General features: G+C 44.9%; 1 protein-coding gene across 1 annotated transcript in view; it reads left to right on the top strand.

Annotated features, from left to right (window-relative positions):
- Window positions 1-4,820: 4,820 nt before the first annotated feature.
- Window positions 4,821-14,479, top strand: part of NBAS (NBAS subunit of NRZ tethering complex) — a gene marked incomplete at its 5' end in the record, with an annotated part of 205,602 nt that continues 195,943 nt past the window's right edge. The window contains 6 exons of the mRNA XM_081100575.1: window positions 4,821-4,937; window positions 7,013-7,067; window positions 9,115-9,151; window positions 10,143-10,220; window positions 10,539-10,586; window positions 12,371-12,414. Of these exons, the coding sequence (XP_080956701.1) occupies window positions 4,821-4,937; window positions 7,013-7,067; window positions 9,115-9,151; window positions 10,143-10,220; window positions 10,539-10,586; window positions 12,371-12,414 (379 nt within the window). The remainder of the gene's footprint in view (window positions 4,938-7,012; window positions 7,068-9,114; window positions 9,152-10,142; window positions 10,221-10,538; window positions 10,587-12,370; window positions 12,415-14,479) is intronic.

Genomic DNA, 14,479 nt, shown 5'->3' on the forward strand with positions numbered 1-14,479 from the left:
TCAGGGCCTACCTGCAACCTGGCTTTAAAAAGCCATTGTCCCTGTCTGCAAAGAATTAGAGTATTTTGGTTTTGTAGCTGCCTATGGGATTTTTGAAGGATCGGTGTTATCTGAGACTCCCCAGGCGACCCCAGACTGTGGACATGAATGGTAGTCATCGCTGTAACGGGAAACACTGTCATGTCACTGGTCCTGCTCCAGCTGGTGACACCGGAGCCTCAGTCTTTTGTAAAGTCCCCTACCAACCCCTGCTGGGGAGCCCAGAGGCGTCTCGTGCATGTTGGCAAACACATGCATTCCTCCTGGGCGCTGCCAGTCTGCCCCTTTGGAGCCACTGTGGTGCCTCGTGGACCTGCCGGTGTGGCCTGCACACCTGGGAGCTGCAGGGCTGTTTGTGGCCAAATTCCAAGAAAGCCTTCCCCCTTGGGCTTCCCTCTCTGAGGTTCAGGGTGTTTCACTTCAGGCAATCTGTCAGACAGGACATCCTGAAAGACTCCCACAAACGCCCAGAGGACTCGCTAACACGTAAAAACAAAACCACAACCTTAAAAATGAACCGATGAGCCCAGCTGGTGGACGCTCAGTGGTTTTGAGTGTCGACCTATGAATCAGGATGTCACGGTTCAATTCCTGGTCAGAGCACAGTCCAGGTTGAGGGCTCAATCCCCAGTGGGGGGGCGTGCAAGAGGCAGCCAATCTATGATTCTCTCTCATCATTGGTGTTTCTATCTCTCTCTCCCTCTCCCTTCCTCTCTGAAATCAATAAAAATGTATTAAAAATATATTAAAAAACGAATGGATGAATTTGTCAGAAAGTAAAGGAAACCCTAATTCCAGGCAATAGGCAGAAGATTCCATAGAAGCAAGCAGTGACATCATCAGTTGCTTGGGGGAGGGGAGTGGAGATTTAATCTTAGGGCTGAGGTAGGGTGGGAGGGGGAGGCCAGGTCAAAGCCAGAGATCTGTGAAGGGAAGGGTGTTGGGTCACTGATCGCCCCACGTAAAGGTAGGGCCTGAGAAGAGCTACACAGTGAAAAGAAAACCCCATAAAACCGAGTCAGACAGCAACCAGACCTGTCCGCTCAGCCTGGGATCCAAGTGGATGTAAAAGTCTGTGAAGATTTGTGAAAACAGTCTGGTCCTTTTGCAAGTTTGGGGCCTGAATTTACATTATTTGTTGTGGAGAGCGGCTACAGCGTTTGGAGGTCAAAGCCTCGGACTAATGAGAGGGCACAGTCCTCTCGTGGCAAAGCCACGTGCAAGTCCCAGCTTGGAGGGCAAAGCCCTCCCAGCACAATTATGGCCAAAGGCTATGGCTGTAAGCTTCACCTTATGGTCCGAACCTGTGGTCCCACGTGGCTGAGTGATATGGGCTGCGGGAGGTGCAGCCAGTGCTGCCAAAACAAAGCTTGATCAGGTGCAGGTAATCGAGTAGATTCGAAACCCGCAAGAACATTGTAAAGATCTTGATCTCGCCCTTACTTTGCCTCGTGGAATCTGGCTATAAAATAAAGACTCGGCTTGCAGGTGGTGGCACTGTCTCTCCATCAGAGAGCAGCGTCCCATCTAGCCCTGGCTTTATTCTCTTGTCTTCTTTAATCCTTCACTGCGCCCCCTCAGGTTCACCCCTGGCCGTACTTAGCGCAGCACCATTTGTAACTTTTGAAATAATTTAGAATCTTAGTGGACCCAAGTCTCACAGGTACTTGTGAAAGTGAAGGCAAGTTTTACGGGGAAGGGACCCTCTAACCCAGCCGTGGGCAAACTATGGCCTGCGGGCAGGATCCAGCCCATTTGAAATGAATAAAACTAAAAAAAAAAAAAAAAAAAAAAAAAAACCGTACCCTTTTATGTAATGATGTTTACTTTGAATTTATATTAGTTCACACAAACACTCCATCCATGCTTTTGTTCCGGCCCTCCGGTCCAGTTTAAGAACCCACTGTGGCCCTCGAGTCAAAAAGTTTGCCCACCCCTGCTCTAACCCCATGGCTTGAAAAATGCTCACAGATTGGATATTAAAGCATATGAGCAAACAAGGTACACACACACACACACACACACTCACACACACACACACACACTCACACACACACACACTCATTCTCTCTCTCTCTCTCTCTCTCTCTCTCCCTCTCTCATATAAAGAAACAAGCCACCATGAGCAAGAGTCAGGAGAAAAAAAACACACAAAGATCTTTAAAGATGTCAGGTATTAGGAATAATCAGGTAGAAATTTAGTTCCGTTGAGGCATACTTGGCATGCTATGAGAATATAAAAAAATGGGAACATTTTTCCATTTTTTTTCCTTCCCCTCATCAAAGGCTTATAAAAACGAGATGACTTCTTGTGAAAATGGGTATGTTTTCCTTATTAAAATCATCTTTTGCACTCTCAAAAGTTTCTCAGTTTGGACAACTCACTCTACCTGTACAGTCAGTGTAAGTAAGACCAGCTAGCAGTTGGACTTCAGCCAGGCAGCCTGCCTGAAACCTCCCTGTTGAACCTTGATCGCTTTTCTGCCTTTTCTTTTCCAGCCCCAACACCTGGCATTCTCCAGGACAGCTCTTCTCACGCACACGTATTCTTACCACCTGCTTCCCTTTTGCTGGCCACCGCACGGCCTTCCCCTCCCAGGCACTCTTCTGGGTTTTAATCAGTGGAGGAAGCTTCCTAGCCTGCCCGTGTGCTCAGAGCACTTCTGGTAGAATTTCCCTCCCGGGAATCTCTCCCGGTTAAATGCACAGTCACTTTCCAGGTGTGGTAGTGTCAGCACAACAACATCAGCCCCCAGGAGTCAGTCAGGCATGGCCTTAGGGTTCCTGTTCTGTTATACGAATCGGGTAGCAAATGGGGAAGGGTGAGGATGAACACAGGAATTAACATAATGTGGTGATGGCAGAGGAGAAACACCTCTTGGTGGTGTATTTGCGATTGTCCCCTTCACAGCTAAGAAGGAAGCATCCTTGGTGGGTTTGGCCAGCCACCTCCGGGCTGTGATGGTGCTGGTCAGTGATGAAGAGAATGGATGACGCAGAAAGCAACCCCACTTCTATCTGAGAAAGGATGAGACCGGGAACTTGGTGTGCAGAAATGGTAAGGGACAGTGCTGAGGCCATGTCCCAGCCCAGGGGCCTCCCCTCCTGCTTCCCCAGTGAATGGCGTCCCTACCTGCTCACGTTCTACAGCCTACCACCTGAGAAGCTGGGCACCTTGTCAGCCCTGGTGGGATGGGGAGGGAAGTCTGGTGTTTGCAATGGAGGATTTGAGAAAAAGACAGCTGTTGGGAGAAGTCCTTCGGGATACAATGTGTCAAATAGGTTTTCTGGACAGTTTTTCGTTTATTCAACAAATAATATATATTTTGTCCTGTGCTCTGTTCCAGGCACTGTTATAAACTCTGAGGATATTCTTAAGGGACCCTATGTATCTAGCCGCTCATCATATCCTTTATAAAAGGGGTTCTGTGAGCTGCTCTAGCAAATGACTGGAACCCACGAAGGAAGTCTTGGAAATCTCTGATCTACAGTCGATTTGTCAGACGCACAGGTGGTAACCTGGGTTTCCATCTGGCATCTGTGGTGTGTGTTGGGAGGTGGGTCCGGTTGGGGGTGGGCAGTCTGTGGGACTGAGCCCTGAGCCTGTGGGATCTGTGCTGTCTCCGGATAGACAGTGACAATTTTTTAAATTTGCAATCACCTTCCCTGAACTCGGGTTCCCAGATCCCCCTCACCTTCTGTGTTCTTTTCCCTAACACTTGTCATCCCCCAGTTTTTTGCCCTCTGCAAAAACTAAGCACAGACCCCGCTGGCCCTCACCGCCTTCCCCAGCTTCTGTGGCATCATTCCTTTGATACCTGTGATTGGCTTAATCTGTGGCGTCGCCTGACTTCTGGGTGCTTATTTAAAAAAACACTATTTGCCATCTTTCCATGTATTAGGCAACAAACCCATAGAGGAATGCTAGCATCTCAGGGGGGGCCTTTTTACCATTTTTTTTTTGAAAACTTTGTCTATATTTACTTCTTCTTTTTTTTTTTTGCTTAAAGTATTACAAAAAGTATTACATATGTCTCTTCCCCCCCCCCCCCCCGCCCTTGACAATCCCCTGGCCTCCCCTACCCCCCAGTGTCTTATGTCCATTGGTTATGCTTATATGCATGCATACAAGTCCTTTGGTTGATCTCTTACCCACCCCCCTCCTGCCCTCCCACCCTCCCCGGCCTTCCTGCTGTAGTTTGACAATCTGTTCGAGGCAGCTCTGCCTCTGTATCTATTTTTGTTCATAAGTTTATAATGGTCTTTATTATCCATGAATGAGTGACATCATGTGGTATTTTTCCTTCATTGACTGGCTTATTTCACTTCGCATAATGCTCTCCAGTTCCATCCATGCTGTTGCAAATGGTAAGAGTTCCTTCTTTTTTATAGCAGCATAGTATTCCATCGTGTAGATGTACCACAGTTTTCTAATCCATTCATCTACTGATGGGCACTTAGGCTGTTTCCAGATCTTACCTATGGTGAATTGTGCTGCTATGAACTTTTACCATTTTCATGTTACAGAAGCTGGCGGGGGAAGAGAGGTGCAGACTTGGCTGATCGCACGCAGATGAAGACGCAAGGAGCGCAGAGAAATCCAGTCATATTCCAGACAAGCCACAGTCCTCGTACTTCCCAGGCACGACGGGGTTAACCTAACATTTCAGGCCAGGAGACTCCGCCCCTTCCCCCGGGCAGGAAGAGCGGTCGCGGTCGGGGAAGCTTGTCCCTCGCGGGCGGCCGTAGTGTGGCTCCCTCCGCTGCCAGGCCCGGACAACATGGCGGCCTCCGAGTCCGCGCCGGCTGTCACTCCAGGCGCCGCGGAGGGCGAGGAGGAGACGATACTCTATGACTTGCTGGTCAACACCGAGTGGCCCCCGGAGACAGAAGTGCAGGTGAACCGGGCTCCTCTAGACCCGGGGCCCGCTTGGCGCGACGGCGCCCGGGCAGAGCCACGTAGGAAGGGCCACGTAGCGTGGCGGTGCTGGTGGGCGGGGGAGCTGGGCCCGGCCGCGCGTCTCGTTGCCTAGCAACGGCGCGGCGGGTGGGCAGGGGTCAGGGTCCCGGAGCCGGGCTTGGTGTGGCCAGGCGGCACCGCGGGCTCTGGTTCTGTCCCGGGCGGCACCGCGCGAACTCTGGTTCTGTCTCGGGCGGCACTGCGGGTTCTGGTTCTGTCCCGGACGGCACCGCGGACTCTGGTTCTGTCTCGGGCGGCACTGCGGGTTCTGGTTCTGTCCCGGGCGGCACCGCGGACTCTGGTTCTGTCCCGGGCGGCACCGCGGGTTCTGGTTCTGTCCCGGGCGGCACCGCGGGTTCTGGTTCTGTCCCGGGCGGCACCGCGGACTCTGGTTCTGTCCCGGGCGGCACCGCGGACTCTGGTTCTGTCCCGGGCGGTGCTGGGAGGGGGCTGCAGCATCTGACGCCAGGGCCCCTCTCACCCGTGACTGCGTGTCCCCTCCCCTCCCGGGCGGGCCCTCCTGCAGCGGGACCCGGAGTCCGTGGACCTTCCGGCGGCTGCCACGGAGCGGGCGTCAAGCCTTCACTCCCGCCGGGAGCTGAGTTGCGCCCGCTCTTGAGTATTTCACTCAACAAGCACTTACCACGTGCAGGTGTGTGTGGGCCCGTGTCCCAGGTACCGCGCCCGGTGCTGGGCGCCCAGGTGAAGCACTTGCGCGGGGCTTGCAGTGTGGAGGGGAGACAATCGGTCAACATTTCACCCCCTTCCCCCCCCCCCCCCCCAGCCATCAGCGCTGAAATAGCCTCAGGTGTGAGGAGGGAGGCGCTGCTGCCACGGGCTGGGTTCTCTGCGGGGAGGGAAGTCTGGTGTTTGCAATTGAGGATTTGATAAAAAGACAGCTGTTGGGAGAAGTACTTGGGTCACTGGGGCTGTCAGTTCCCAGAGAGGACCTCCCCGGCCCGGCCGCAGGGTGAAGAGAGGAAGCGGGCATCCACGTCTCCCCGGCAGATGTGTATTGAGAGCCTCACCTGGGCCCGCACGGGCTCAGACTCCGAGGGTGCAGCAAGATGGAAAAGGACTTTTACCAAAGATTACGGAGTCCAGGCCATATAGATTCTCTTCTACAAAATCTTTCAAAAGTGTTTCTGTACCGGAGAAACTACTCATTCTCCTGTGCAGTTTGTCTTTCTCTTTAACCTTCCCGTTGCAGTTCCTGCTCGTCGCGAATAACGTATTTTGTAGGCTGGCAGAGATCTGTATATATTACTGTTTTTCAGGTATTTCTTTAGTTTCTCTTTGTTTTTTACCGGTGTGAATATTTTATAGGTTATGCAGCCAGGAAGCAGCCGCTGCTGCTGTTGGTTGGATAAGTTTCTGCCCCTTTAGCACTCATTGGTGAATTACAACAATGATTCAGAATACTTAACGTTATACATTGATTTTTAAAAAAATAAGCACAGCATCAACTTACATTGAAACCTCATGGCACTCAGCATGTGTAGTGCCTAGAATTGTTTAGCCCACACAGCCTGTTTGAAATAAACTTAACTATTTAATGTAGCAATTATATATCAGTGTGGGCCCCACTAGTATTTTCTCTGTGGATATAAAACATTCAGTGCATTTGTCTCCAGACATGAACTTATTTAATCTAAATGACCCCTTTTCCTGCAAGCAAAACGTGGTTAGGCCTCTCTGTCCCCCAACTGGTCTTTGCCCTGGACTTCTCTTGTCTTTGGACTGGCGTTTTGATATGAAATAGTTCCAGCCTGAATCCTCCCTTATCTCTGCAAGATTCATCCTCGCAGATGCCTGTGACTCCGTTATGCTCCCTTGTACGCCCACCTTCCCCAGGCCTGCTTCTACCTGTTTCTGTCTAGGAGTAGTTTTTAAATACTGGTAATTTGTACCCAGTGCTCTGAGTAGCCACAAAGAAATAGAACTTTACATAGTGTGTAAGGATTGCTAGAAAATTCTCAAATGTAAGTTTTTTGTTTTTTTTTCCTTCTGCAGCCTAGAGGCAATCGAAAACATGGTGCATCCTTCATCATCACAAAAGCAGTTCGAGGTACGGATAGCTTGTTTATTTTTTCTACATGTATTTATAGACATCTAAGTATATGGCTAGCAGGTAATTCCCCCCACCCCCATCCCCACCCCCCATTTCATTCATATCTGTGCCATTTTAGGAAGTGTAGGAATTTAACCCTTTGTGGTCCAGTGTTATTTTTGGAATTCAAACAGTCTGGTCCAAATTAATTGACGGGATTGAATGTTGAACTTTTTATTGTTCTTATTGCTCAACGTTGGACCTGCTCCTAGCGCCTGGTCTGTCGAGTCAGCCTCGAGGTTGGACCGAAAAGGGTTAAAAATGTGTTTTTTAGACTTTTAACATGATAAGCGCCATGTCAGTCACCAGTGACTGACACTGTCCATCGAGACTGGTCGGTCACTGGTGCCTCCAGCGTATCGGTGAAATCGGATATTGCAGGTTAAATGGAAAGGAAGACAAAACAGGCTTGGCGCTTAACGTGTTAATGTAGAACCTGAGAAAAGTGACGAGCATACATGTTACCTGAGTTTAATTTTGTATATGTATCTTCATGATAGATGATATGTATATATAGACACATATGTCTGCATGTATATGTGTGTATGTGCACACACTTTTAGTGCAGCGTACAGCTAATGTGTGGCCTGAGTTAGCCATTATGGATGTGTTCAGGAGGAAATGAAGACAATCAAGCCGAGTTTGAGCCTCAGAGAGTGCGGACATTGAAGGTGAAAGGACAGTGGCAGGCTGTTCTAAGTGGCTTACATGATGTTTCAGGTACATCGGGCCAGGGTTAATTAAATTGCAAAATTGACAAACCAGGGCATTCTTTAACTGCTGGTGGACTGTACACTGTGCTCACAGGATCGCACTAGCCGCAGTGAGCGGTGCTGGGAGGGCTTGTGGGCATTGGTACAAGGCTTTACCAGGCCAGCAAGCTGGTGTTGCTCTGAGTGTATGTGTTAGGTGAGGAAGCTTGCCCAAGGTCATTCATTTGGAATTTGACTGCATGCCTTTCTGGTCCCAAAGCCTATCCTTTTTTTTTTTTTTTTTTTTTAAATATATTTTAATTGATCTTGGAGAGGCTGGGAGAGGGAGATAGAAACATCAATGATGAGAGAGAATCATTGATCGGCTGTCTCCTGCACGCTCCCTACTGGGGATCGAGCCCACAACCCGGGCATGTGCCCTTGACTGGAATCGAACCCGGGACCCTTCAGTCCACAGGCTGACGCTCTATCCACTGAGCCAAACCGGCTAGGGCAAGCCTATCCTTCTTACACTGGTGAATGTGAGCTACTCATAAAGAGGAGATTCAGTTTCCAAGGAGCTGAGTACTTGAAATTAACTGTAACTTTACTTTCTGAGAAAGGTAAAATAATTTTATCTCCTGATACAAGAATCGCTAGCATATGCAATTTTCGTTATCATAAATGCTTTGAAGTTCTGGAAATTCAGAAAATATATATGAGTCATAACATTTATTGTAGAAAACTTAGAGAATATAGGTAACCACAAATTAGAGTAAGTAAATTACTCATTTTGCCACCCACAGGCAATCTGTTATCCTTCAGACCTTCGCCCACTTAACTGCATACACATATGTTCACACGCACATATGTTTTAAATGAGATACTATAAAACATTATTTGTCAAAAATGTGTTAGAAATTGGTTTTCATGGACTTCCCCACTTTTAGATATTATTTAAATTTTTACTATAAAGTATAAAATGGTATCTTAATTTTTTATTAAAAATACGTTGGTTTTAAAGGGCTGTTACTATGATTTTTTTCTCCATGGTTTTATTAAAGCCTGTTTGGCAAAATTTAGCATTTCAAATCACTTTTACTTTTTGTACTGTTAGGAAATACTTCAAAGTTTTGAATACACCAGCTTGGAACTTAATATAAACAAATATATGATCTTGTAAAATACATATTTATTCTCTTATTTTAAGAGTTGTAGTCTGTTTTGTAATGACTCATTCTACAGTGTATTTTGGATTTTATCAACAAGAAATATTTGGCTTTGCTATTTATTTATTTATTTATTTTTTACAGATCGCTTATTATTTTTACGCCAGTACATCTGGTACAGGTGAGTCATTAATTCCACAGAGAAACGGTATGAACATCAAATACAATTTTGTCCTGTTTATGATTTAAGTTTTCAGAACTGAAGTGTGATATAGATGCTGATAATAGGTGAACCCAGTTTATAAAATAGACATTTCGTATATTTGGCACACTCTGGCGGGGTATCTTACAGACTTGGGGTGATTTCCGTCCCTTAGTCATTATTCAGATAGTCTCCTGACAACTTGTGCTTTCACTGATGAGCGTCTGAGCCTTATCCTGAATGATGAAGGCTCTCTGCCTTATCTCGAATGTCCACACGAGGGGCTGCAGCTTGCAAAGCTTTTAAACAACTTTTGTGTCCTTATTGTCGTATCCCCTCTCGTGCATCAGAGAAGGTTCTTTTGCTTTCAGTTCTTGAGTATTTTTGAATTCTTTTGAGTGTTATGTGTGTTTTCAGGCACAGTGCTAATTTTGAGTCCTAAGAGGAACAAAAAATGATTATTCTGACAAAGGATATAATTCAGCTTTTAGATATGTGTGTAGGAATAGTTTTATGGAACTCTTTACCTTGGATTGCTTTTCCCTTGAGGACGTCTAATCTTACAAGCTGCAGAGATAAGATAGATAATATAGTTCTATGAAAGAGACCTTTGGCTCTGCTCTAGGGCTAGCTCCAGTGTTTTCTGTTTTCCTCTGGGGTGTGTGTGTGTGTGTCCTTCACGATTAGATTTTAAGCTCGCTAATGTGTTGTGGTTTCAGCCGTGTGTGTGTGTGTGTGTGTGTGTGTGTGTGTCTTTCACAATTAGATTTTAAGCTCGCTAATGTGTTGTGGTTTCAGCCGTGTGTGTGTGTGTGTGTGTGTGTGTGTGTCTTTCACGATTAGATTTTAAGCTCGCTAATGTGTTGTGGTTTCAGCCGTGTGTGCGTGCGTGCGTGTGTGTGTGTGTGTGTGTGTGTGTGTGTGTGTTTCACGATTAGATTTTAAGCTCACTAGTGTGTTGTGGTTTCAGCCCTGCACCCTTTTTGCTCCCTGATGGACTGGTTCGCTTGGTTAATAAACAGATAAACTGGCATTTGGTCCTTGCAAGGTAAGGATGTATAAAATTCATGTTTCTCTACCTGGGTAAGCATTTAAATTTCATTATGGCATTCATTTTGGGGTGTTTATGGCTTAATAGTCTTGACATTTATTGTATATAAATTCCCTTTGACACATTGTTTAAATGTGTTAATTCAAGCTATATTTGAATCATTTTGCCTGCTTTTGTACCAAATGTCATCTAATTTCAAGGTCTAAAGATGAAAACATTTAAAAATGATTTTAACTTCTTAAAATCCCTCCATGTGTGTGGAAGACTGTTACAAATGTGCATACAGATTTTCTTCTTCTTTCTCCCCTATGAAAGCAATGGAAAGCTTTTGGCTGCTGTTCAAGATCAGTGTGTGGAGATCAGGTAATTGTTAATATTCATATTAAAAATGTCCTCTGAGAAGCATTTTACTTGACGGATGAGAACTAAGAGTTTTAAAGGGGGCACATTTAAAGGGACTTTACCATTAACTCATGTTTCTGCCTCACTGCTTCTTTCTGGAGAACCAGGAGTTAGGCCTTGTCTGGATCAAGGGGCAGTTCCCAATTTTAGGGCGCCACATGTTTTGCCTGCTGTTCCTAATGTCCCAAAGAATGAACTGGTCTTCCGTAGTTAGTTGCATTTGTTTTATCGCTTTTGTCACTGATACATTAGTTAAAAATAAAGCGCACGGAAAGCCCAGCTTAGAAGCCTTCTAGATGCGTACGTAATGCCCCCGAATGTCTCGAGAGAACAGAATGTCACTGGTCTCAAGTAGTGTGTCTTGGTCTTGTGCGGACCCACTGTCCGTCTACATACAGCTTGATGCCGACGGAGCAAAGCGGCCCCTCCTTTTTCATACCTTCCTGAGCGTGTGCTTAGCTGACTTCACAGCACATAGTCCAACAAGGGTGGATTCCGGAGTTCTGGAAAATACACATTGTCTACTGAGAAAGTAAAGTTCCTTAAAAGACAGCAGAGTGATCTGGGGAAGTGGAAAGATGAACATGCCCCTTTAAGAAAATATCCTTCATCATTTAATTAGCAATATGGTGTTTGACAGCCTTTTAAATTTGTTTTATTAATTTTACAGAGAGAGAGGAAGGGAGAGAGAGAGAAACATGAATATGTTGTTGCACTTATTGATGCATTTATCGGTTGCTTCTTGTGTGTGCCCTGACTGGAGATTGAACCCACAACCTTGGTGTATTGGGATGATGCTTTAGCCAACTGAGCTACCTGGCCAGGGCCAATAATGACAGCCTTTTAAAACTACATTACTTAATTTGGCATGGCTGTCCCAGGCGGGTTCCTCTTCTTTAACAGTATGATTAAGCACCATGTGGGTACAGTGTTTGAACTCACGTATGCATAGGATGGGCTAGCATTTCCTCTTCCATTTGTTGCAGCAATGTGAAATGCATCTCTTTGAGAGTTGTGCTGATAGTGTGACTCCTTTTTTCAAAAATTAAATTTATTGGGGTAACATTGGTTAATAAAATTATATAGGTTTCAAGTGTGCAATTCTATGATATATCATCTGTATATTGCACTGTGTGGCCGCCACCCAAAGTCAAATCATCTTCTGTCACCACACTTTTGACAACCTTTACCCTTAACTCCCCTCCTCCCCCTTCCCTCTGATAACCAGCATGTTGGTGTCTATGAGTTTTTGTTTGTTTCTTTGTTCATTTGTTGCTTTCAGTTTTATAATCCACATATGAGTGAAGTCATATGGTTCTTGATTTTTTTCTGACTGACTTATTTGGCTTAGCATGATATTCTCAAGGTCCATCCATGTTGTCCCAAATGGCAGTATTTCATCTTTTCTATGGCTCAGTAGTATTTCATTGTATACATGTGCCACATCTTCATATCCACTCATCTATTGAAAGACAGTTTGGTTATTTTTATGTTTAAACTCACTTGTGCTTATGTCACTTCATTCTTGTTATAGCTCCATTCCTGATGAAAAGAAATGTTGGAAGAAAGTAGTATCCCTAATGCAAGGGTCTTATTTGAGGCACAGAACCCCGTCTGTAAGAGCAGGAATGATTTAGTGCTGTGTAGAGAAGTTGTCCAGTCTGTAGTATCTGTGGTGGTGAATGGTAGTATACAATACTGTTGTTATGTAAAACTATTGTCTTCATTTTGTGCATACATTGCAGGTCTGCCAAAGATGATTTTACATCTATTATTGGGAAATGTCAAGGTAAGAGTTTCCAAAATTTCTAAAAAATGAAAATTTCAAGTCTGCAGTAGTTTACAGTATCTCTTAAAAGTCAGAATAGAGATTAAATAAATATTTATTAACAAAGACTGTTAAAACTGCTTATTAAAATTTTAAAAAATCTTAACTGACATCTTTTACTACCTTAATTTTGCTTTAGGATGTGCATTTTGGAGAAATTTGAAATTGAAACTTTTTTTTGAGTCTGTGTTTTACTTTTCATTTACAGTTTACATTCAATATCACTTTGTATTAGTTTCAGGTGTATAGCATAGTGGTTAGACAATCATATACTTTACAAAGTGTTTCCCCAAATATTTCCTTTCCACTGGTTTTTATGCTATGCTGACAGGCTCATTTATTTCATACTCAGGACCCAAGACCTTTAATGAAAAGAAGAAACCTCTGTTTTTGCCATTGTTCTTACCTTAGCCTTTCCCCACACTGGGTAATCATTATTGTCCAGAAAAATTTTACTGAACCCCTCAATGCTGCTTAAGTATTAATATAAAACTATTAAGAGAACAAGTTTTTTTTAAAAAATCTGAATCTAGATTTTTTTTTTCTTTTTTAAAATTTCTTTATTGATTAAGGTATTACATATGTGTCCTTATCCTCCCATTACCGCCCCCCCCCCCACTGATGCCCTCACCCCCCTGTTGTCTGTGTCCATTGGTTAGGCTTATATACATGCATACAAGTCCTTTGGTTGACCTCTCCCCCTTACCCCCACCCTCCCCTACCTTCCCTCTGAGGAGAATCATCGATCAGAATGAAATTGAAACTTTTTAAAAAGTCTAAGCCAGTTTTGTGATAAAGTATTTGTATGTGTCTGTAGTCTTTTATTTTGAATTCAATGAAGAAATAAATATTTTGGTGTAAATCAAGAGTTGGTCAGATGTGGCACAAGCCTGGCCAGTGTTGCTCAGTGGTTGAGCATTGACCTATGAACCAGGAAGTCACGGTTTGATACCTGGTCAGGGCATATGCCTGGGTTATGGGCTTGATCCCCATTGGATGTGCAGGAGGCAGCCAATCAGTGATTCTCTCTCATCATTGATGTTTCTAACTCACTCTCCCCATCCCTTCCTCTCTGAAATCAATAAAAATATATTTATAAAACAGTTGGTCAGATACATACTAGTAAAAAAAGTCTGGGATTTGCTCATTCTTTGATATAGTCAGCAAGAATTTACTGAGTGTGTTTTATGTAGTGTGAATCATTCCTGGTACTAGGGGTATTACTGTGAGCAAAAGGTGTGGTCCCGTACCTCATACAGACACTCAAATACATGATTGTAAACTTTGACAGATCTGATGAAGGAAAAATACAGAGTTGGGTGAGAGTCTCTAACAAGGAGTGTGAGATGAGAGTGTTGAGAAAAAGTGACTTTTGGAAAGCAGCCTTAAGAGTGAGTAGAGGGTGGGAGCAGTGGGGGAGGTGGGTGGGTGCTTGACCTGCAGGAGCGGTGTGTGAAAAGGCAGCTGGGAAGCGTATACCGGGAAGGCAGTAAGAGGGCATGATTAGGTGAGTGCACCCATTCCTTCTGCTTATTTACAGGGCCTGCAGTTCGTCTGCATGACCTTGTGTTAGTTTAGCTGTGGTAGTTGTGGGAATCGTAATGATGACAATCCTGGTTGTTGTGATGACAAACATTTACAGTGTCCTTACTGCGTCCCAGGCGCTGCATTTTCTCATTTAATTGGAAGAACATGGCACTCATGTTTTATCTTAAAGCAGCGTTAGGATGAAATGAACATTTGACAGTGAAAGCGAGCATGGAGAAGGGAGGCATCGATTGTTTTGAAATGTACAAAATGGTGAAAGACAGGATTCCCCAAGCCCCCCATGGAGATGCTGGTCTTGAAGCTCTTTGTCAAATGCATATTGGTGGCCTGGGGCCAGTTTTCTTCTAGTTTTTCTCATTCTCAGCCATCCAAATGCATTGAGAAGATTAAGAATTAAATGTTTTAAAAATGTTTTGAGTTCCCATATGAATGGTGATTTTCTGTTAGTATGTCAGAGAATCAGTATTCTTAAATAATC

The sequence above is a fragment of the Myotis nattereri genome (genome assembly GCF_964212035.1).
Source record: "Myotis nattereri genome assembly, chromosome: 10".
In the NCBI taxonomy this organism is placed as follows: domain Eukaryota; kingdom Metazoa; phylum Chordata; class Mammalia; order Chiroptera; family Vespertilionidae; genus Myotis; species Myotis nattereri.